The following is a 22,135-nucleotide window of genomic DNA, read 5'->3' as shown; positions in this document are numbered from 1 at the left end:
CCCTACTGGCTCCAAGATGTGCTCCCCTCACTTCGCAGCCCGCAGCACTAACATTTCTGCAGTCTGGCTGTGCCTTACACGTGACAGCGTACTGGATGTGATGAAGTGAGCGCTCCCTTTTCCTGCAGGCAGGCGGGCTACCTGTGCAAGCCTTCCGTGAGAGAAACGTCATTGTGAGAAAAACCCGGAGGTCAGGTGGCGTCAGGAGGTCACTGAAAAGCAGTGAGTGGCAGTGATGCAGTTGGCACTGTGTGGCCCATATTCTTCAGAGTATATGGATACTACTGAGGAAGGGGACAGCAAGGGAACAGTAGTGGCTGGAGCTCAGGCTGTGGAGGAGGTTGGATTTGGATCTTGGCTTTGCCATTTAATAGCTGCGTGGCCTGTGCAAGTCACTTGATCTCTCTGTGCTTCAGTGTCTTCATCAGTCACCTGCAGTAACATCGGCAGGATTTGACACCTGCTGTGACACCCAGACACAGTTCTAGGTGCTGAGGTTATGGCACTGAACAAAGACAAAACCCTCGAGTGTTAGGAGCTTATGTTCTAAGGGAAGCCAGGTTATAAAAATGAGATTAGTGTAATACGGGGTATGTTAGCTACTGTGCCAAGGAGAGAAAAATCTGGGGAGCGAGCCAGGGTGTGTGTTTGCTGCTGGAATTTAGGGGGAGTGGCCAGGGAAGGCCTCAGGAAGAGGTGACATTGGAGTTAAGACCTGAGGAAATGAGGAAAGGAGGTGTGTTGGCACAGTGCAGAGAGCACTGCCGACAGCAACAGCAAGTGCACGGCTCCCAGGTGGGAACATACCTGGTCCATTTGAGGAACAGGGGACGCTGGGGGAACAGAGAAGATATGGGGAGTTAGAAGGAGATGAGGCTTAACAAGCTAATGGGGCATGGGCATTGGTATGGGCAGATCATGTGACACCTGGCAGGCAGTTGCAAAATGCTGGCCTCTATTGGCACCTGGTAAACACTTCTTAAGTGGTGGCTACTGGGGAACTAAACACTCATTTTGAAGGTGAGGAGGTGAACTTAATTCCCTGAGGTTGTTCTCTAATTAAGAGTGACCTCAGATCTCCTCCCTGGCAGTCCGCAGAAATGTCATGGTGCTTGCCTAGCATCGAGACCGCAGTACAGGCACTGAAATCCCCACAGAGGCAGTCTTCATACGTGAAAGGTGGCAGTGGGGTCAAGTCATGCACTTGCCATTCGTGCCAGGTTAATCCTGTGGGAAAAGGAACCTTAAAGGGAACACATCTCTCATCATTCTTAGCTGTAATTGAACTCCATTTAAAAAAATTTTTTTTTGGGCCGGCGCCGTGGCTCAACAGGCTAATCCTCTGCCTTGCGGCGCCGGCACACCGGGTTCTAGTCCCGGTCGGGGCACCGATCCTGTCCCGGTTGCCCCTCTTCCAGGCCAGCTCTCTGCTGTGGCCAGGGAGTGCAGTGGAGGATGGCCCAAGTGTTTGGGCTCTGCACCCCATGGGAGACCAGGATAAGCACCTGGCTCCTGCCATCGAAACAGCGCGGTGCGCCGGTCGCAGCACGCTACCGCGGCGGCCATTGGAGGGTGAACCAACGGCAAAGGAAGACCTTTCTCTCGTCTCTCTCTCTCTCTCTCACTGTCCACTCTGCCTGTCAAAAATAAAAATAAAAAAAAAATTAATTTTTTTTTTTTTTTTTTTTTTAATTTGGGAGAGAGAGATTGAGAGACTGAGATTCATTCCTCAGATGTCTGTAGTGGATGGAGCTTTGCTGGGTCAGAGGCAAGAGCCAGGAACTCACTCTTGGTCATCCATGTATGTGATGGGGAGCCAGTCACTTGAGCCATCCCAGCTGCCTCCCAGGGCCTGCATTAGCAGGATGTTAGACCCTGCAGCTGAAGCAAGGACTTGATACGGATATTCTGATGTGGGTCACAGGTGTCCTAACTGCTAGGCCTGATGCACATGCCAGTAATTATACTTTTAAATAAATGAAGCTGTTGGTTTGCCAGAAAGTAAAAGGCCAGATCTCTATTAAAATTTGGGTTGCCGTCGTTAATTGGAGCATTTCTTGATATCTTCCTGCTATGAAGGACAGCTTAAAGAGTACAACAAAGAACAGAGGAGCAGAATTGTACCTTGACCTTCTCATTTCAGTGACAAAGTAGCTCACTTCTGAGTCCCTCTTCATTTATAAAGAGAAAATAATACCTGCTCTGCTTATCTGAGTTGATGTAAATTTCTGAGATAATGTGTTTGAAAGCACTAAAAGGTGAAGTGTGCAATTAATTTTCATAATAGGCTCTCCTTTGTTGATATAGCGTGTGTTCAGTATGTAGACAGTGTCTCCAGCATATTTACGTTGAGAGCGGTTACTGTTTTTAAAGTGACAGACATTGGGGAGTATGGCGAGGTACTGTTTGATATTAACATATCAGTTATTGGTCTCCATCATTAAATATGTGGCCTCTTTTGGCCAGAGCAGTAGTAGGGAAGAATTATGCAAGCTTCATTAATCTTCATTATTTTTCAAGGTTTTTTAATTTCTGTGTAGCAATTTTAAGTGCTGACTTGTTGGCTAAGTTGAGGCCTAAAACTGTCTTTAAGTAGTACAGTTTAGGGGCCGGCGCTGTGGTGTAGTGGGTTAAGTTGCCATCTGCAGTGCTGGCATCCCATATGGGCACTGATTTGAGTCCTGACTGCTGTACTTTTACATCTCCCTGCTAATGCATCTGGAAAAGCAATAGAAGATGACCCAGGTACTTGGGCCCTTCCACCCAGGTGAGAGAAATGGAAGAAGCTCTTGGCTCCTGGCTTTGGATCAGCCCAGCTCTGGCCATTGCAACCATTTGGGGAGTGAACCAGTAGATGGAAGATATCTCTCCCTGACTCTCCCATTCTCTTTCCCTTTGATTCTCCCTTTCATATAAGTAAATAAATACTAAAAAAAAAAAATAGTATTACAGTTTGTTGGAACATGAAAAACTCTTTCCAGTTAACTTGAAAGCTTCTGGGCTTATATTGGAAAACTCCATAAAGGTTTTAAAAAGATTGTTTCTTCAAACAGTATCCACTGTTTTTCTGAGTTACACTTAATGTTATAGATGTAAGAGTTAAGGGCTTTGGTTACAAAAAGTGGAAACTTTGACTTCCTTCTGGAAACATGGTTTTAGTACAAAAAGGAGCTCCACAGCTGCCAGCCCTTCTCTTTCCCTGTGCGTGTGTCCTCTAACTCTGACCAGATCTTGAGGCACCTGAGCCCGTGGCTAAGCCATTTCCACCCTCACCTCTACACAGGCACCCCCTTAGTCTGGTGTAGCTTTCACGATTCTGGGGTCACGAGTGGAGAAGTTTAAGCTGGAAGGAGAGGTTGTATGACTGTTGGCAGACCCTGTGGCTGCTAGATGACGTTCTTGTTTCCACAGTCCGATCCTACTCACTCTGCTATTTCTGTAGTAATCTTAGAGCTCCAGCTCTCCCCAGGGTTTAGCATGCTCGTTAACTATTATAAAAGACTGTCCCAGCCTATCAAGTGCGTGTGCCATAGACATTACACTCTTTCTTTAGTTAGAATTATTTTCCCGGGGCCGGCGCTGTGGCGCAGCGGGTTAATGCCCTGGCATGAAGCGCCGGCATCCCATATGGGTGCTAGTTCGAATCCCAGCTGCTCCTTTTCCAATCCAGCTCTCTGCTCGCTGCTGTGGCCTGGGAAAGCAGTGGAGGATGGCCCAAGTCCTTGGGCCCCTGCACCCAGGTGGGAGACTTGGAAGAAGCTCCTGATTCCTGGCTTTGGATTGGCGCAGCTCCGGCCATTGTGGCCATCTAGGGAGTGGATTATCAGATGGAAGACACCTCTCTCTCTGCCTCTCTTCTCTCTGTGTAACTCTGACTTTCAAATAAATAAATAAATCTTAAAAATTATTTTCCCAGGATAAATTCTTGCAGTGGGATAACTCTTTGAAATTATTACTGCTTTTTATATCCTCATATGTATTGATTTGCATGGAGTGTGTATTCATTGAACTGTGTGATCGTAGAGGTTTAGTCATTTGTATTCCTAACAAAAATTTATTTGCTGTTTCACTCAGTTTCTTCAGCATTGGGAGTTAGCACAATACTTTTGTAATTTAATAGGTGTGAAAGCTTGAATTCTTTAGTAGCAGTGTTTTTAAGATACAGTCTTTCTTTGTACTGGGAGAAAGATTTTTAATGAATTTTAATTCTCTGCTTATCTGAATATTCAGGTAAATTTTAGCTTAATAGCTTATCATTTCTGCTTACACCTTACTAATGAAATCTTATACTTGAAAGTGGGTTACTTAATTTGATTAAAACATCTTAGGTTAAAAACACCAGTTTTTGAATGGGGACGTATGCACATGATATAAAGGCAAGATTCTCTCAAGTTCTGTCTCCTGTCCCCGTCTCTTCCAGAAGCTGTTGAGTTAGCTTCCTATCATCCTTCCAGAAAGTGCCTGTGTGTTATAAGTTTCAGGGTGTGGGATCTTCTGAACAACCCTTAGGGACTGGTAGCAGAATTTATTTGTAGTGTGGGTGGGCACATACTAAAAACTACAGAAGTGTTTGATAAATAGCATAAATAAAACAAATTTGATGGGAGTCATACTGGGCCGTGAGCCAGTTTGTACTCCGGGGTCCCTCAGGATGCTGCAGGCACTGCAGGGAGAGCGCAGGTCCTCTGGTCCCACGTGAGCTAGGGGACCGCCGGGCTGTGGTGCCGTCCACTTGCACTCCCCACTGAGATTCACTGGGAGGACAGAATCTAAGGGGAATACCACCGCTGCAGACAGTACGATAACCTCAGTGTTTCTCTTCCTGTTTGCAGATGTTTCTCACCGTATACCTCAGTAACAACGAGCAGCACTTCACAGAAGTTCCAGTTACCCCAGAGACAACGTGCCGTGATGTGGTGGATCTGTGTAAAGAGCCTGGCGAGAGCGAGTGCCACCTGGCTGAAGTGTGGTGTGGCTGCGGTAGGAGGCGGATGCCCTGTGCCTTAGTTCTGCCGTCTTGTCTCACTGTCGAGTTGAACACAGTGCCGTGTGTGAATGTCCATGTTTGCACTCAGAGCCTGGAATAGTGTCAGTCAGGAATGGGGTTCTCAGTCTGGCTTGTTGTGTGTCATGGAGTCTTTAGCTGTTTTTCTGCAATTAAATGAAGATACTTCAGAATAAAATATCAGAGGTCATAGGTCAGGTGACTAATGTACCTGGGGAAGCTTCAGAGTTGCCAAAGTCACGTGTGGTGCTGTGTGTGTGTGTGTGTGTGTAGGCTTTACTTAACAAGAACTTGGACATTCTGCCCAATCTTTGAGTCCTGTAGGCCCTGGGGGAGAGCAGCTTAGTGATGAGGAAGTTCAGTGGCAGGAGGCCATGGTGGAAGCCTTGTAGTTGGTCTCACTCTGAGTTTCTGGAGCTCTAACATGGGATAGCCTGGTTTCTTTCTGGCTGCACAGGAGTTTGTAGATAGGGGAGTAATTTTTCATCATTTCTACCTTGGTCCTGCACCTCTGAGTTGTCTCCCCGTTTCCTTTCTCCTGTGGGTACTATGCGTCCTCAGGGCAGGTTCCACACTATGGTCCCTGAGTGCACCCCATCCACACTATCTGGCTCCTGCCGAGCCCTCACGTCTTACCAGGGAAGTCCTTTTACTCCTCTTTCCTACAGTCAAATGTTCTAGAAGGGCTGCAGCATGCTCTGTGGATATTTATTTTTGTTTCCCTTCACATAGGAGCTGAATAGATCATTTGTACAAAAAAAGCCCAAGTAACCTTTTAAAAATGAAAATTGTTGGCCAGGGCTTGCCGTGCTAGCATCCCATATGGTTGCTGGTTTGAGACCTGGCTGCTCCACTTCTGACCCAGCTCTCTACTATGGCCTGGGAAAGCAGTAGAAGATTGCCCAGGTTCCTTGGGCTCCTGCACCCACGTGGGAGACCCGGAGAAGGCTCCTGGCTCCTGGCTTCAGATCTGCCCAGCTCCGGCTGTTGTGGCCATTTGAGGAGTGAACCAGAGGATGGAATATTCTCTCTCTCTCTGCCTCTGCCTCTCTGTAATTCTGCCTTCCAAATAAATAATCTTTTTTAAAAGATTTATTTATTTATTTCAAAGTCAGAGTTACACAGAGAGAGAAGGAGAGGCAGAGAGAGAAAGGTCTTCCATCCTCTGGTTCACTCCCCAGTTGGCCACAATGGCCAGAGCTTTGCCAATCCAAAGCCAGGAGCCAGGAGCCTCTTCCAGGTCTCCCACATGGGTGCAGGGGCCCAAAGATTTGGGCCATCTTCTACTGCTTTCCCAGGCCCTAACAGAGAGCTGGATCTGAAGTGGAGCAGCTGGGACTCAAACTGGTGCCCATATAGGATGCCAGCACTGCAGGCAGCGGTTTTACCCGCTATGCCACAGCATGGGCTCCAATAAATAAATCTTAAAAAAAAAGAAAATTGGATACTTTATCCTGTTTAAAAATCTTTTTTTTTTTTTTTTTTTTTTTTTAAATGACAGGCAGAGTTAGAGAGAGACAGAGAGAAAGGTTTTCCTTTTTCCATTGGTTCACCCCCCAAGTGGCCACCACCACCGGCGTGTTGTGGCCGGTCCACTGCGCCGATCCGAAGCCAGGAGCCAGGTTCTTCCTCCTGGTCTCCCATGGGAGTGCAGGGCCCAAGGACTTGGGCCATCCTCCACTGCACTCCCTGGCCACAGCAGAGAGCTGGACTGGAAGAGGAGCAACCAGGACAGAATCCGGCGCCCCGACCGGGACTAGAACCTGGTGTGCCGGCGCTCTTTTGTGGCTTTTCTTCTACTCAGGATAAAAGCCTGATAGATTCACTGTCTTTGCTGTCATCTGGTACCATTTTCCTCCTTGCTGCCTCCTGCGGCTTTTCAGTTTTACGTATTTGAAAGGGAGGCGACATGGTTCACTTCCCAAATGCCTGCAACAACAGGGGCTGGGCCAGGCCAGACCCAAGAGTTGGGAACTCCGTGGGGTCTCCCGCATTGGTGGTGGGGACCCAGGTACTCAGACCAGCACCTGCTGTTTCTCAAGGTGCTCATCAATAGGCACTGGCTCAGAAGCAGAGATGAGACTGGATCCAGGCACTCTGATGTGGGATGTGGATGTTCCAAGTTGTGGTTTAACCCACTTGCCACTGTACCTGTCCCAGCTTTTAAAAATATTCCTAAGCTCCACCCCCTTCCCCTTTAGAACCCTTGGAACTAGGCTTTAAGTGTCTGTATTGCCCACTACCTAAATTGCTTTCTCTCCAGGTTTTGTCATTGCCAGCCTTCTGGTCATTTGGATTTCAGCTAAAATGTTACCTTCTTGGAAAAGTTTTTTCTGAGCAAGCTGCTTAAATAGCCACGAGGTGGTGGATGTCGTGGTGTAGCTGGTTAAGCTACTGCTTGGGATGCTCACATTCCATATCTGAGTGCTTAGTGTGAGTCCTGGCTTCTCTGCTTCTAACCCTCTTCCTGCTAATGGCCTGGGAAGGCAGCTGATGGTGGCCTAAGTACTTGGGTTCCTGCTGCCTACATGGGAGACCTAGGTGGTGGTCTTGGCTCCAGCCCACATCACCCTGATTTAATAATCTACAGACCATGTTACTCTCTGACTTGTGTGTGTCTTTTATTGGCTTTTTTTTTTTTTTAAAGATTTATTAGATTTATTTATTTGAAAAGCAGAATTATACAGAGAGAGAAGAGAGGCAGAGAGAGAGGTCTTCCATCTTCTGGTTTACTCCCCAAATGGCCGCAAAGGCCCAGAGCTGTGCCAATCCAAAGCCAGGAGCCAGGGGCTTCCTCTGGGTCTCCCACATGGGTGCAGGGGCCCAGGTGCTTGGGCCATCTTCTACTGTTTTCCTAGGCCATAGCAGAGAGCTGGATGGGAAGTGGAGCAGCCGTGACTTGAACTGGCGCCCATGTGGGATGCAGGCACTGCAGGTGGCGGCTTTACCTGTTACTCCACAGTACCGCCCCTTACTGACTATTTAATGCCTATAACCTCACTTTACATTAGAGTACCTAAGGAGAGAGAGAGAGATAGAGAGACGCTGTTTAGCCTGTGTCTCCAGCCCAAGGGTAGTGTCTAAGACCTCGTAGGAGCTTGATAAATACTGGGGCCAGCGCCATGGCTCACTTGGTTAATCCTCTGCCCACCCCACCCCCTCTGTCTCTCTCTCTATTCTTCTTCTCTCTCTGTGTAACTCTGACTTCCAAATAAATAAATAAATAAATAATATTGCATGTATAAGGGTAGTTCAGAAGGTTCGTGGGAGGATTGAGTCAAAAGATCAGTTTATATTTAGGTGTGAAAAAAATTCTGAAAGCTACATTATTTTTTCATAATGGGCATTTAACCATGAGCCTTTTGAAGTCTCCTCCTTGTGTTTTCAAATTTCTCTCCACAAATGCTGTATCAGCTCCTGGTCTTTCCCGTAACTTCTAAAACTATCCCTCATCAACAATTATTGTGTAATATGGTACTTTTTCTAAACTGAAAACTAGCTTTTGGTTTAAACTTGCATTTTGGCCATTTTCCATTTGTTTCTTAGTCGTTGGGTTCCCATCCTTTCAGATTGTTTCCATACATCTTCTGCTCATGAAAGCATTTGTGTCTCTCTGGATTCGTGGGCATTTAACAAACTCTTCTGGATCTCATACCTCTCTCTGTGCTATTGGAAAAATTCCTTCTCACACCAAAGAAGTAGACGTGTTCTGTTATTTCATTCTATAGATGTTGTATGTCTTACTTTGTCTTTTCTTTTCCCGTTCTTTTGTTTCCATTTCTTGCTACTCAGTGAGTATTTCCTAGATGCTTACTTGGTACTAGGGACTGTGCCTGGTTTTGGGGAATACAGAAAAGGCTACTGCGTTCAGGTATCTTAGAGTGCACAGGAAGAGCAGTCTCAGCCTCTGAATATATTGCGGTGCAGTCAGTGCAGTGACAGAGGGGAAAAGGATGCTGGACGCCGCCCGGCGCTAGCCACAGAGCAGGAGCGCCTTGGTGAGCAGGCCCACGCTGGATCTTGGGACCTTTGTGCCTGCAGCTTGTAAGAAGGCCCACTTCTTGCCGGGGCAGTCCAGTGGGGAATACGGGTGACTCTTCTGCCTTCTCTAGTCCCAGAGCCTGTGAGTTCACCTCCTTTCTTGTGGGTACAACTGTGTGTGTGTGTGTGTGTTTTGTGGGGGGAAGATGAGGGCTTCAACATTTCTTTTGGAAGGCTTCTCCTCAGCTGTGGGTGTTTCCTTTTGTGGGGGGGCATCTTAGTTGGTTTATAGAAGGGGAGTTATCTGTGTCACGTCAGTGTGGAAGCAGAATTGCACTCCGTTGTAGCCAGGCAGATTAAGTTCGGGTTAATTGACTGCTGAAGGCTTGGCTGCTCCATTTTCTGCCACGGTGTTTGTTTAAGGTGCTGAGATAGTGTCTTTGATTACTGATAAACGTGTCAAGTTTTCTAGGGCCATTTCACAATCCCATATTTAAAAATTATATTGACAATATTACCTTTTTGATTTTAACCAGTTGTCTTCTCAAACAATATGTTTGATATTTGCATCTAGATCTCTTTCCTGAGACTGGAAAATTTGTTGAGAGCTTAAAATAACATTGTTTTTCCTGAAGCAGCTGCAGCTTACCAGGTGTTGGGCTGTGCTCTTCTTTCTGTGTACAGCAGATTTCTGACAACTGGCTCTGGTGCTGGAAGAGGGCCAGAGAGACATAAGTTCACAGTAATAAATAGCCTTGTGCTTGGAAATGGCCAAGTCTGATTTCTAAACATTGTTTGCAAGATAATTTAGGAATAGCTTCACAACATCCCACAATAAAAACCATATTTTTTAAAGATAGTAAGAATAGGCTATGTAGATAGTTGTTTTTTAGGTTACAGACACTGATGGAACCCACAGATGGTAAATGCCCCCTCTGCGTGTGGCTGGTGGGGCCTACTGAGTAAGACTTGCTCTTGCCAGCTGGCCTGGATCGTTACTTTCTAGGACTCCTTTGGTTTGTCAATGATTATGTGTGTCAGAGGTCTGTGAGACCTCATTTTCTGAGTTCTTTTAATGGGAAAAAAAAATCAAAGATGCTATTTCCTACATCCATTATGCATATTTTGCTTGAAGGCTGTGTTTGTAGTTCTTTCACCTGTAGATAATGTGTATCCACAGGCAGGTGCCGTGTTTGTCCTTCCTGTACCCATAGAAAATGTAGATAATGTGTCTTTCCTTTACCTGCTGATGAATTCCCACCCATTTCTTTTAGAACGCCCAGTTGCTGATAACGAGCGAATGTTTGATGTTCTTCAACGATTTGGAAGTCAGAGGAATGAAGTCCGTTTCTTCCTTCGTCATGAACGAGCCCCCAGCAGAGACATTGGTAGGTAGTGTCCTACGAAACATACCCATATCTCAGCCTTTTTCTGTTTCCTGGAGTGGCTGGGCGTGAGCTGGCGTTCGATGAGGAGCCCAGGTGCTTTGAGAGGTGAGTGGGGGAGGAAGCTGAAGCAGTGGGGACAGAGCCCTCCTCTGAGACCTGGCTCTCAGTGAGGGTGAGAGCAGGACTGGTTTTAACTGCAGAGGGGAGAGGTTAGACTACAGCTTTTACATGCAGGAGGGCAGGAGCCGGTGGGGCAGCAAGTTGGAACTGCCCGGGGTGGGGGCGCTGTGGGTGGGTTGCTGTCTGAGCCCTCATGGAGAGACTCCTCTTCCACCAGATGGGGGCTCCCTCCTCCATTACCACAGACAGAAAGTGGTGGCAGGTGTGGTTAAATATGGCCATTTTGTGGCGGCAACTTGAGGGATTTCTCATCTGAAAACAGTTGATTTCTCTGAGGTAAGAGGCAAAATAGTCTGAAAATGATGGTGACAGAGGTGGGTGGGCAGCTCGAGCTGCTGTTTGGAGCGGGGCACATGTTCACCAGGGCGCTGACTGCCAGTAGCGCTGAGGCTGGTTGGGGCTAAGTGCGGCCCGGTGTGGGGCAGGCTGTTTTCTGGCAGTGCTCTGCCGCCCAGGTGGGTTGTAAGAGGAGACAGCGGGGCTGACCCAGGGTTGGGGTTTTCCAGACAAATTCAGTGGCAGGTCAGTGGCACGGGGGGGAAGAAGGGGTTGGCAAGGTGACATCTTAGCTGCGTGGGGAAGAAGTGAAAACAAGAGGGGCTGTGGGGGAGGAGACTGTTCAGAGACAGCAGGTTTCAGCTGGGTTAATGAACAGGTGTATGAGAGGCGGTGCGTAAGATGGGTGGATTGAAAAGAAGTTGTGGGGGCCGGCGCTGTGGTGCAGTTGATAATCCTCTGCCTGCGGCACCGGCATCTCATAAAGGTGCAGGTTCTAGTCCTGCTGCTCCTCTTTTGAGCCAGCTCTCTGCTGTGGCCTGGGATGGCAGCAGAAGATGGACCAAGCACTTGGGCCCCTGCACCTGCGTGGGAGACCCAGAGGAAGCTCCTGGCTTCGGATCGACTCAGCTCTGGCCATTGCAGCCATTTGGGGAGTGGACCAGCAGATGGAAGACCTCTCTCTGTCTTTCCCTTTTGCTGTCTGCTACTCAGCCTCTCAAATAAATAGATAAAATCTTTAAAAAAAAATTGTGGTCAAAAAGTAGCATGTTGGAATTTAAAATATCAGAGGTAGCACACTTGTAGGTGATGTCATCTCTGACGTGAGCCTGAATTAGAGTGGAAGTGAGAGGCTAGCCCTTGTGTGGTGAGACCATCCAGAGCAAAGGCAGGACTTGGGGCAGAAAACAATGGAGTCTGGTGGTTATGTGTCCAGCGAGGGCTATGACTGGTTTACAGACAACAGAGCAAATAGAAGGCGACATGCAAGAAGGAGGGTGGGCTGGAAGCAGACACTGGGGACACAGCTGCCTGCCCAGGACCCTGAGATCTCAGGGTGTGGCAGAATGGGCGGCCTCAGATCTGACATCTGGGAGCTCTGTTTTTGGTAGGAAGTCATTGGTTAAAGCAGGGTTACTGTGCATTTATAAAAAAAAAATTATAATACAAAAAAGATTTATTTATTTGAAAAGCAGAGAGAGAGAGAGGTATCACTTCCATCCTCTGGTTCACTCCCTAAGTGGCCAGAATAACTGGGCCTGGGCCAGGCTGAAGCCTTGAGCCAGGAGCTTCTTCCAGGTCTTCCATGTGGGTAGCAGGAGCTCAAGCACTTGGGCCATCCTCTGCAGCCTTTCCAGGTGTATCAGCAGGGAACTGGATTGGAAGTGGAGCAGCTGGGACTTGAGCCAGCACCCATATGGGATGCTGGCACCACAAGCAGCAGCTTAACTTGCTACACCATAGGCTGGCCCCAAATGTTGGACTCTTTAAAACAAAGTTGGGAATAAAAATGTAGGTAATGAGTGTTAATTATTGAACATTATGAAATCTCATTTTGAGTACTACTGCTTTAGCACAAGTGTGTGGATGGGACCTGACCATTAGTAATTAAGTTTAGTCTGGCCTCTTCTTCTCTCTAGATGAGAAGTGCTGATCCTTGGGGGTTAAGTGACTTGTAGTGACAAAGTCAGGAGTGGAACTGGCCTCAACTCAGCCAGGCTGGCTTTCAGTACCACTGGTGTCTGTAATTTTTTTTCAAGTGAACATGTATTATTTTTTCTCTAAGCAAATTGGCATTTGCATCATATTTTTACTTTATTATTCAGTTACATTACTGCATGCATGGTGCATCCTTTTCTAATTAATGAGTTGATTTTACCTGTTCATTTACCAGTTCAGGCTTCTTCCTGTGTGGTGCTGGGTGAATTATTAACTCGCCTCAGCAGTGCAATGTGTGGTTTCAGTGTGTTTGAAATGTGAGAAATAGAATCTGGAGATTGGGAGCTGTTTTTACACTGGCGTGCACCACCCAAGCCCCGCAGTGTTGAAACTGGGGTAGAACAGCATGCTGTTCAGTCCCTTTAGCGGGGTGTTTGTTTACTCTTTTTAGCCCAGACTTCTAGATTAAGGGTCAGGACATGATTACCAGGTTCTTCAGTTTAACCAGGACTCTGACCCAGAATGTGTAGGATATTATTTTTAAAGCTTTTTCTTTTTACTGTAATTATGAAACTGACTATACAGAGGAGAAGCTAGCTATTAAGTGCTCTTTCTTTGACAAGGCATCTAAGAAAGCAATTATTCTTAAATTATAGAACTATTTTTTTCTTGTAGAAATATTATGACAGAGTTCACCTGAGCTATCTTGTTGGAGGATTGAGCAATCTTTTGAAAATAAGCTAGCAAGTCAGAGTTGGGTGCAAGTGTGATACTGCTTTGAGGATACACACTCATTTATTGCCATGGGAATTTGCCTGAGCTTTCTGGCAGGTATAATGAACATTTGATTCAAAAGAAATTTAAACTTTATTTTTCAAATCTAAATTTTCTTGGCAGGTAATTTAATAATTTTCCTAATTTCTGGAAAGTACAGGTATAAACTTAATATATTTGAAAAATTCTCTTTGTTGATATTATTTCTTATAAAGTGTTTAATGGTTTTTTATAATGATGTATTAAGTGATAATGAGAAATTTTTTTAGCCAAAAAAGCAGACTTTGTAATGTTTTTGTTGGTAGTTTCCCAATTGAGAATATGGGAATTATTTAAATTAAATAAATGGGAAAGCTCTTCATAGTATGCTTATGCAAAGTGTTCTCAATAAACCAAGTAACTGTCATACCACATATTCTGTCTTCATTGGCTTATGGATACAAGGATGGATTGATTTAATCTTCAATCAACTGCCCTCTAGATTTCACTGCTGAGGAGCTAAAGAGAGACCTAGGAGGAACAACTGTAGGCAAATAGTGTGAATTAACCCACAAGCGGAAATCCACTAGCTTCGTGAATTTTTCCTCCTTTAATGTGTGAATCAGGCGATTTCACTAGTGATAGAGGTGACGTGATATTTCACAGTGCTAATTCTTCACTGCTCCATATAATTGATTTTATAAGACAGGATGAATTATGAGATCTTAACTATTGATATTAGAAAATACTGTAAGTATATATTCAACTTATGTATCCAGTAGCAGTAACAAAACTCAGAAATGAACTGGTGCTTACAGTAACTGTTAACACTGTGATTAATGCATAGTTTTTGAATTTTGTCCTTAGTGAGTGGACCAAGGTTTCAGGATCCAGGTTTAAAAAGAAATGGCGTAAAAGTTCCTGGTGAACATCGCAGAAAGGAGAATGGTGTAAGTAGTTTTTTTTGTACATACCATGTGGGTCACAGTGGTACTGTTTTCTTATCCTTCAAGTCTAATTCATTGTTATTTGCTGTTCTGTGGGTTAAGGATGACTTTTTTTTTTTTTTTTTAAAGACATTGATTTATTTTAGAGGCAGAGTTACAGATGGAGAGAGGGAGAGACAGAGAGAAAGATCTTCTATCTGTTGATTCACTCTCCAAATGGCCACAGTGGCCAGAGTTGGCTGATCCAAAGCCAGGAGCTTCTTCCAGGTTTCCCATGTGTGTGCAAGGGCCCAAGCACTTGAGCCATCTTCCACTGCTTTCTTAGGCAATTGACAGGGAGCTGGATCAGAAGTGGAGTAGCCAGGACAGGATGCCAGTGCCGCAGGTAGAGGCTTAACCTACTACACCGTAGTGCTGACCCCAAGGATGACTCTTTTTAAAAAGAATATTTAAGGGCTGGAGTTGTGCCGTGGAGAGTTAAGCCACCGCCTGTGACATCAGTATCCCCTGTGAGTGCTGGTTTGAGTCCTGGCTGCTCCAGTTCTGATCCAGCTTCCTTCTAATGCACCTGAGAAAGCAGTGGAATACAGCTCGATGATGGGGTTCCTGCAGCCCACATGGGAGACCCAGTTGGAATTCCAGGCTCCTGACTTTGGCCTGGCCTAGCTCCGACCATTGGCTGCCATTTGAGGAGTGAACCAGCAAATGGAAGATCTTTCTCTCTGTCTCATCCCCTCTCTCTAACTCTGCCTTTCAAATAAATAAAAGTAAACTTCAAAAAAAGGATATTTAAATTTCTATCATATAAACTTTTTTAGTGATCTTTCCTGGCTCTTTAAAAAAATTGGATGCTCCTGTAATACAGAGGTATAACAAAAGAAATGTTGAGCAAGTTCAAGGAAGTATTTGTGTTTTGATTTTATTTGTTACTATAATCACTTTTTTAAAAATGGAAAATTATCTCGTCAGGTACTTCAAGAAATTCATGGAAAAATGGAATTAAAAGATACTTATTTTGGTGCAGAAAGTCTTGAAATCCATGCACGGTTATTTTCCATCATGCCCACATTCCATGAACATTTTGAGGACTCCTCATGTTAATGCTTTTGCTATTGTGTATGAGTTCGAGCAGTTATCTTAGTATACCTTGAAGACATTTCTTTACAGAGCTCAGAATTTTTAATGCCATTAGGGACTGGCTAAATTATCCTTGTTCAATCTACAATGAATTTTTGCCAGCTTGGATTATCCAAAATATCATTTGCTTCTACTCAGATTTTTCCTGTTTTTATTCTATGATCTTAGGTATCTTTGTTAATAAACAAACAATAGAAAGATAACCAAAATGTTCTTAGCCATTAGTAGGGTTTTTGAGTGCATCTTGACACACTGGCATTTAATTAAAAATAGGTTTATGGAAGTAGAATTGATGTACAGTAAGTTGGGTCTGTTTAAATTGTGTAAGTTTTGACTTAAGTTAGGATTTTATTGCTGAGATATTTCGCTGTCTGGGTACAGCAGTTTATCCATAAACCTGTTGATGGATGCAGTCAGAGTTGTTTCCAGTTTTTGGCTATTCTATATCAAATGACTATGGACATGTGCTTTTATTTCTTGTAAGTAAATACTTAGGCGTGGGATACCTGGGTTATATGGTAGGTGTATACTAACTTGTATCTTAACTTTTTAAGAAGCTGCCCAACTGTCTCAAAGCAGTTGTGTCATTTTTCACTTCCACTCGAAACTTCCAGTTTTTTTTACTTCTTTGCCTGTGATTGTTATGGTCAGTCTTCTTAATTTTAGCCATTCTAATACCTGTATTCTAATACCTGTATTGATCATGCCCTGTGTCTTTAAACTGTATTGATTTAGTGGCTGATGGTACTGGATATGTTTTCATGTGCTTATTTGTCCTCTGTGTGTCTTCTTTGGCAAAGTGTTCAAATTTTTTTAAAAAATAATTTTAAAGAATTTTAACATAAAAACTGTACTATATGTATACACTGTGTAATGTGTTTAAATCTTTTGCTCATTTGTTTTCTTTCCCAGCATGTGACTTGTGCTTTATAAAAAAAAATTATTTATTGTTTGAGAGGGAGGGGGAGAAAGAGAGTGAGCAAGACAGTGAGCAAGTAGCTGAGCTCATTTGCTGGTTCAGTTGCCAAATGTCTCTAGCTAAAGCTGGAGCCAGGACCTGAGAATTCAATCCAGGTCTCCTACAGGAGCTGTAGCACTGTGATGTGGGACACTGGCATCTTAACCACTAAGCCAGACACTAGCCCTGTCCTTTTTTTCTAACACTGTCTTTTTGAAGAACAAGTTCTCAATGTTGATCAAGTATAATTGATCAGTTTGTTCTTTAACAAAGCATACTTTTAGTGTTTTATGTAAGAACTTTTTGTCTAATACAAGATCACAGATCCTTTTCCTTTGTTCTCTTTTTAGGGTTCAAGTTTACATCTATGATCCTTTTGAGTTAACATTTATGTGTGTGAGAGTCACTGTTCATTTCGTTTTGCATATGGATATCCAGTTGTACAAGCAGTGTTTGTTGAAAAGACTATTCTTTTTTTTTTTTTTTTAAATTTATTTGACAAGTAGAGTTATAGACAGTGAAAGAGAGAGACAGAGAGAAAGGTCTTCCTTCCATTGGTTCACTCCCCAAATGGCCACTACGGCCGGCACTGCGCCAATCTGAAGCCAGGAGCCAGGCGCTTCTTCCTGGTCTCCCATGTGGGTGCAGGGGCTCAACCACTGCCCTGCTGGGCCAGAGCAGAGAGCTGGACTAGAAGAAGAACAACCAGGACTAGAACCCGGTGTCCATATGGGATGCCGACGCCGCAGGCGGAGGATTAACCAAGTGAGCCACAGCACTGGCCCCCCCAAAAAGACTATTCTTTCTCTACTCAGTTGCTCTTGTACTTTTGTCCAAACAACAGTTGCCCCTCAAATGTGTGGATTTATTTTGTGCTCTCTATTCTGTTCCATTGATGTACTTACTTGTCTTGAGGTCAGTACCACACTGTATTGGTTACTGGAACTTCATATGTCTTGAAGTCAGATAGTGTAAGTTCTCCAACTAGTCTTTTTAAAGTTGTTTTTGGCTCTTCTAGATGCTCTGCACATCTGTATGAAATTAAGCATCAGGTGATCAGTTTTTGCAAAAATGTTTGCTGAGAGGGCCGGCATTTTGGTGTAGTGGGTAAAGCCACTGTCTGCAGCACTGGCATCCCATATGGGTGCTAGTTTAAGTCCCATCTGCACCACTTCAGATCCAGCTCCCTTGCTGCTGTGCCAGGGAAAGCAGCAAAGGATGGCCAAGCAGAGAGGGGCCCAAGTGCTTGGATCCCTGCTACCCATGTGGGAGATCCGGAAGCAGCTCCTGGCTCCTGGCTTTGGCCTGGAACAGCTCCAGCTGTTTGGCCATTTGGGGAGTGAACCAGCAGATGGAGGCTCTCTCTCTTTCTCTCTGTCTTTCTGTCTCTGTAAACTCTGCCTTTCAAATAAATAAATAAATCTTTAAAAAAAAAAGTTTGCTGGGATTTTGGGATTCTGTTGACTCTATAGATAAGTTTGGGAAGATTCATTGTAGTATTGATGATATGGAGCTTTTGAATTCATGAACATGGTATATCTGCCTATTTATTTAGGTCTTCTTTCTCTAAGCAGTGTTTTGAAATTTCGGTATCCAAGTCTTGCACATCTGTTATCCTAAAGTAATTCATATTTTTGATGCTTTTGTAAGCAGTATTTTAGAATTTCAACTTCTGATTGTTGCTAATACATAGATTATAGATTTTTTTTTTTTGCCTACAGACCTTTTATCCCAAATAACAGGATTTTCTTTGTAGATGATTATGCTGTCTTTGAAGAAAGGCAGTTTAACTTGTTTCTTACCAATTGGGATGCCACTTTGTTTCTTATTTTATTGCACTGACTAGAACCTCTGGGATAATATGGGATAGATGTGAGAGTGGACATTGTTATTTTGTTCCTGATGACCCAGTGTATCTTGATGTTTTAGTGTTAGTATGTTTTTCAGTGAAGTTCTGATGACTGTATTCTGAGTTTGCTGCTGATGCCCCAGTATTGTTTAATCCAATTAAACACTACTCCTTTTTTTTTTTTTTTTAAAGATTTATTTATTTGAGAGTCAGAGTTACAGAGAGAGAGAGAGAGAGAGAGAGAGGGAGGGAGAGGGAGGTCTTCCATCCGATGGTTCACTACCCAGTTGGCCACAATAGCCGGGACTGTGCCGATCTGAAGCCAAGAGCCAGGAGCTTCTTCTCGGTCTCCCATGCTGGTACAGGAGCCCAAGGACTTGGGCCATCTTCTACTGCTTTCCCAGGCCATAGCAGAGAGCTGGATGGGAAGTGGTGCAGCCAGGTCTCTCGAACCGGTGCCCATATGGGATGCCAGCGCTTCAGGCCAGGGCGTTAACCCACTGCGCCATGGCACAGGCCCCAAACACTACTATTCTTTTTTTTTTTTTTTTTTTTTTGACAGGCAGAGTGGATAGTGAGAGAGAGAGACAGAGAAAAAGGTCTTCCTTTTTGCCGTTGGTTCAGCCTCCAATGGCCGCTGCGGCCAGCACATCTCTCTGATCCGGAGCCAGGAGCCAGGTGCTTCTCCTGGTCTCCCATGCGGGTGCAGGGCCCAAGCACTTGGGCCATCCTCCACTGCCTTCCCGGGCCATAGCAGAGAGCTGGCCTGGAAGAGGGGCAACCGGGATAGAATCCGGTGCCCCAACCGGGACTAGAACCCAGTGTGCCGGTGCCGCAAGGTGGAGGATTAGCCTGTTAAGCCACGGCGCCGGCCCAAACACTACTATTCTAATAGAAATTAACTTGTTCCATTTATGTCTCTGACTGTTGAACTGTTTAATTTTGCATCTTCAAATAAAATATTGTTCAGTATATATTATTATGCGTTTTATCTTAGGTAAATTAGTATTAATTTAAAAATTAATGGTCTTTTTACCATTATGAAAGAAAAGTGGCCAAGTAATTTTGTCATGGTTGGTACTGAGAGAGGACTCTCTGTGATTATTTTATGGTGAGTTAGGTTGTGTGTGTTTGTGTTTCCATTTGTAGGTTAATAGTCCTAGGATGGATCTGACACTTGCAGAACTTCAGGAAATGGCATCTCGCCAGCAGCAGCAGATTGAAGCCCAGCAACAAATGCTGGCTACGAAGGTAGTGTCTTATCTATCAGCTCTACTGACAGGCTGTTGTTAATGTAGGTGTTTACAGTCCACCCTCACTATTAAGCCAGCTCCCTCACAAGTATGAGTTCATATTTGCAACGTCAAAGTTAACTGCTCTGTTGGTGCTTTCTCCTTATTGCAGCATTTATTATCCTAGTTGTTCAAGATCTTCCTAAACCTTGAAACTGATTTGTACAAATTTGCATGTTAAAGGGTTTGTGTCCTACCCTGTGCCTCACTAGACTAATCCTCTGCCTGCGGCGCCAGCACCCCAGGTTCTAGTCCCAGTTGGAGCACTGGATTCTGTCCTGGTTGCTCCTCTTCCAGTCCAGCTCTCTGCTGTGGCCCGGGAAGGCAGTGGAGGATGGCCCAAGTCCTTGGGCCCTGCACCCGCATGGAAGACCAGGAGGAAGCTCCTGGCTTTGGAGCAGCACGCCGGCCATAGCAGCCTTTTTGGGGGGTGAACCAACAGAAGGATGACCTTTCTCTTTGTCTCTCTCTCTCTCACTAACTCTGCCTGTCCAAAAAAAAAAAAAAAAAGGATTGGGGTGGAGGGATAAAAGAGAGAGAGATATCTCCCTTATCTGCTGGGTCCCTCCCCAAATGCCCCCACCAGCCCCAAGCTGTTGATCAAAACCAGAAACTCAATCTGGGTCTCTCTTGAGGGTGACAGGGACCCAGCTACTTGAAATATCACCTACTGCCTCCCAGGTGCATGTTACCAGGAAGCTGGAATTGGGACTTAAACCTAGGGTCTCCGACATGGAATGCAGTGTCCCAGCCTACGTCCTAACCACTAGGCTAAGAGCCTACCCCCAGCCCCTTGCCCCCGGATTTTGATCAAAGTTAACACTCCTGTGCTGGTCTGAGCAAAGCAGCAAAGTCATAAAGAGCCCTTCAGCTTTGCTGCTGGGATCTGCTCTGGGCTACCAGAAGAGGAATTTTCAAGTTTATTAATGCTCACACTGTCCCTTTCTGTTGCTTGGCACTAGCTGCAGGGTACTAGTCTTTATTTGGGGACATTCTTACTCACAAACTAATCTTTGTCCTGACCTTGAACAAAGAAAACCCAAGAAACCTCTTTTGGCCCAAGCACTTGGGCAATCCTCCACTGCCCTCCTGGACCACAGCAGAGAGCTGGACTGGAAGAGGAGCAGCCGGGACTAGAACCCGGCGCCCATATGGGATGCCGGCGCCGCAGGCGGAGGGTTAACCAAGTGAGCCACAGCGTCGGCCCCGGCTATAGGCTTTTTTTTTTTTTTTTTTTTGTAATTTTATTTTTGACAGGCAGAGTGGACAATGAGAGAGAGAGAGACAGAGAGAAAGGTCTTCCTTTGCCATTGGTGCACCCTCCAATGGCCTCCGTGGCCGGCACGCTGCGGCCGGCGCCCTGCGCTGATCCGAAGGCAGGAGCCAGGTGCTTCTCCTGGTCTCCCATGGGGTGCAGGGCCCAAGCACTTGGGCCATTCTCCACTGCACTCCCTGGCCACAGCAGAGAGCTGGCCTGGAAGAGGGGCAACCGGGACAGAATCCGGTGTGGTGGTGCCGCTAAGGCGGAGGATTAGCCTGTTGAGCCACGGCGCCGGCCTCGGCCATAGGCTTTTGATCTAGACCAGATGCCATCAAACTTCTCTGCTTAAACAGCTACAGAGTAAATTTGAGGCTTTGCAGGCCATGCTGCCTCCGTTGCAGCTATTCAACTCTGCTGTTGTAAGCAGCCGTAGACAGTAGGTAAATGAATGGGTGTGGCTGTGTTCCAATAAGATGTCCTTGCAAAAGCAGACAGCACCTGGATTTGGCTGCAGGCTGTTCGCCACCCCTGGCCTAATTGCTCAGTATCCTTAACTGACCAGTCTTAGTACTTGTCAGTTCACTGAAGGTGGGGGAGACAGCGATGATTTTGACATGACAAGTTACCCGACAAGGCTTTGGTGTTAATGGCCATGGATGCTTTAACGCAATTTTAAACGTGCTGTGGCCATCCAGGTTCCCATGCATCCATTTCTGTTTGTAACCCCAGACACCAGTTTTCTCACAATCAGGGATGCCCTTGCTTTTCAAGCTTTAATGTGCTTGTGAGTCACCTAGGCACCTAGGGGTCTTGTTGAAAAGGGTCTTGTGATGTGCAGGTGGGAGGTGGGGACTAAGAGCCTGCATGTCTCACAAACTCCCAGGTGGCGCTGAGGCAGCATGGCAGTGAGTGGCAAGGACATCTGTTCACATAACAAGGATGACTGTCGCAGAATCAGTTTCCAGTTCAGGTTCCTTATTTTGAAATCATTTCCACTTATTTATATGTTTTAGGCATATTCATTTTGGGAGCTAGCTTTTGATCATAAAATATGTGACTTATGACTCAGCTTTGGTTACAAGTTTTTAGTTACGATTTTTCAGGAACAGCGCTTAAAGTTTTTAAAACAACAAGATCAGCGTCAGCAGCAACAAGCAGCTGAGCAGGAGAAGCTTAAGAGGCTGAGAGAAATAGCTGAAAGCCAGGAGGCCAAGCTGAAGACAGTGAGAGCGCTGAAAGGCCATGTGGAGCAGAAGAGGCTGAGCAATGGGAAACTTGGTAAGCGGCTCCGTACTCAGGGCTACAGGTTACACTGTGACTGCACAAGAAACCAGATTGGTGCAGGGAGAAGAGTAAGGGGAGGCTCTGCAGATGACTTCAGAAGGGGATTCTTGAAGAAGCATGTTTCACTGCAGTTTTGATGGTACTGGTTCCACTCAGGAGAATTCA

At 45.3% G+C, this 22,135-nt stretch overlaps 1 protein-coding gene across 2 annotated transcripts in view; it reads left to right on the top strand.

Moving 5' to 3' along the window:
• Positions 1-22,135, top strand: part of TP53BP2 (tumor protein p53 binding protein 2) — a 70,233-nt gene that overhangs the window by 19,547 nt on the left and 28,551 nt on the right. For both annotated transcript variants that reach the window (XM_062210442.1, XM_062210441.1), the window contains exons 2-6: positions 4,833-4,980; positions 10,261-10,374; positions 14,110-14,192; positions 19,283-19,384; positions 21,790-21,964. In XM_062210442.1, coding sequence (XP_062066426.1) covers positions 4,833-4,980; positions 10,261-10,374; positions 14,110-14,192; positions 19,283-19,384; positions 21,790-21,964 — 622 coding nt within the window. The remainder of the gene's footprint in view (positions 1-4,832; positions 4,981-10,260; positions 10,375-14,109; positions 14,193-19,282; positions 19,385-21,789; positions 21,965-22,135) is intronic.

Source organism: Lepus europaeus, chromosome 14 (genome assembly GCF_033115175.1).
Source record: "Lepus europaeus isolate LE1 chromosome 14, mLepTim1.pri, whole genome shotgun sequence".
NCBI lineage: Eukaryota > Metazoa > Chordata > Mammalia > Lagomorpha > Leporidae > Lepus > Lepus europaeus.
The sequence above is the reverse complement of the archived record's forward strand: the minus strand, read 5'-3'. Positions and strand labels throughout refer to the sequence as shown.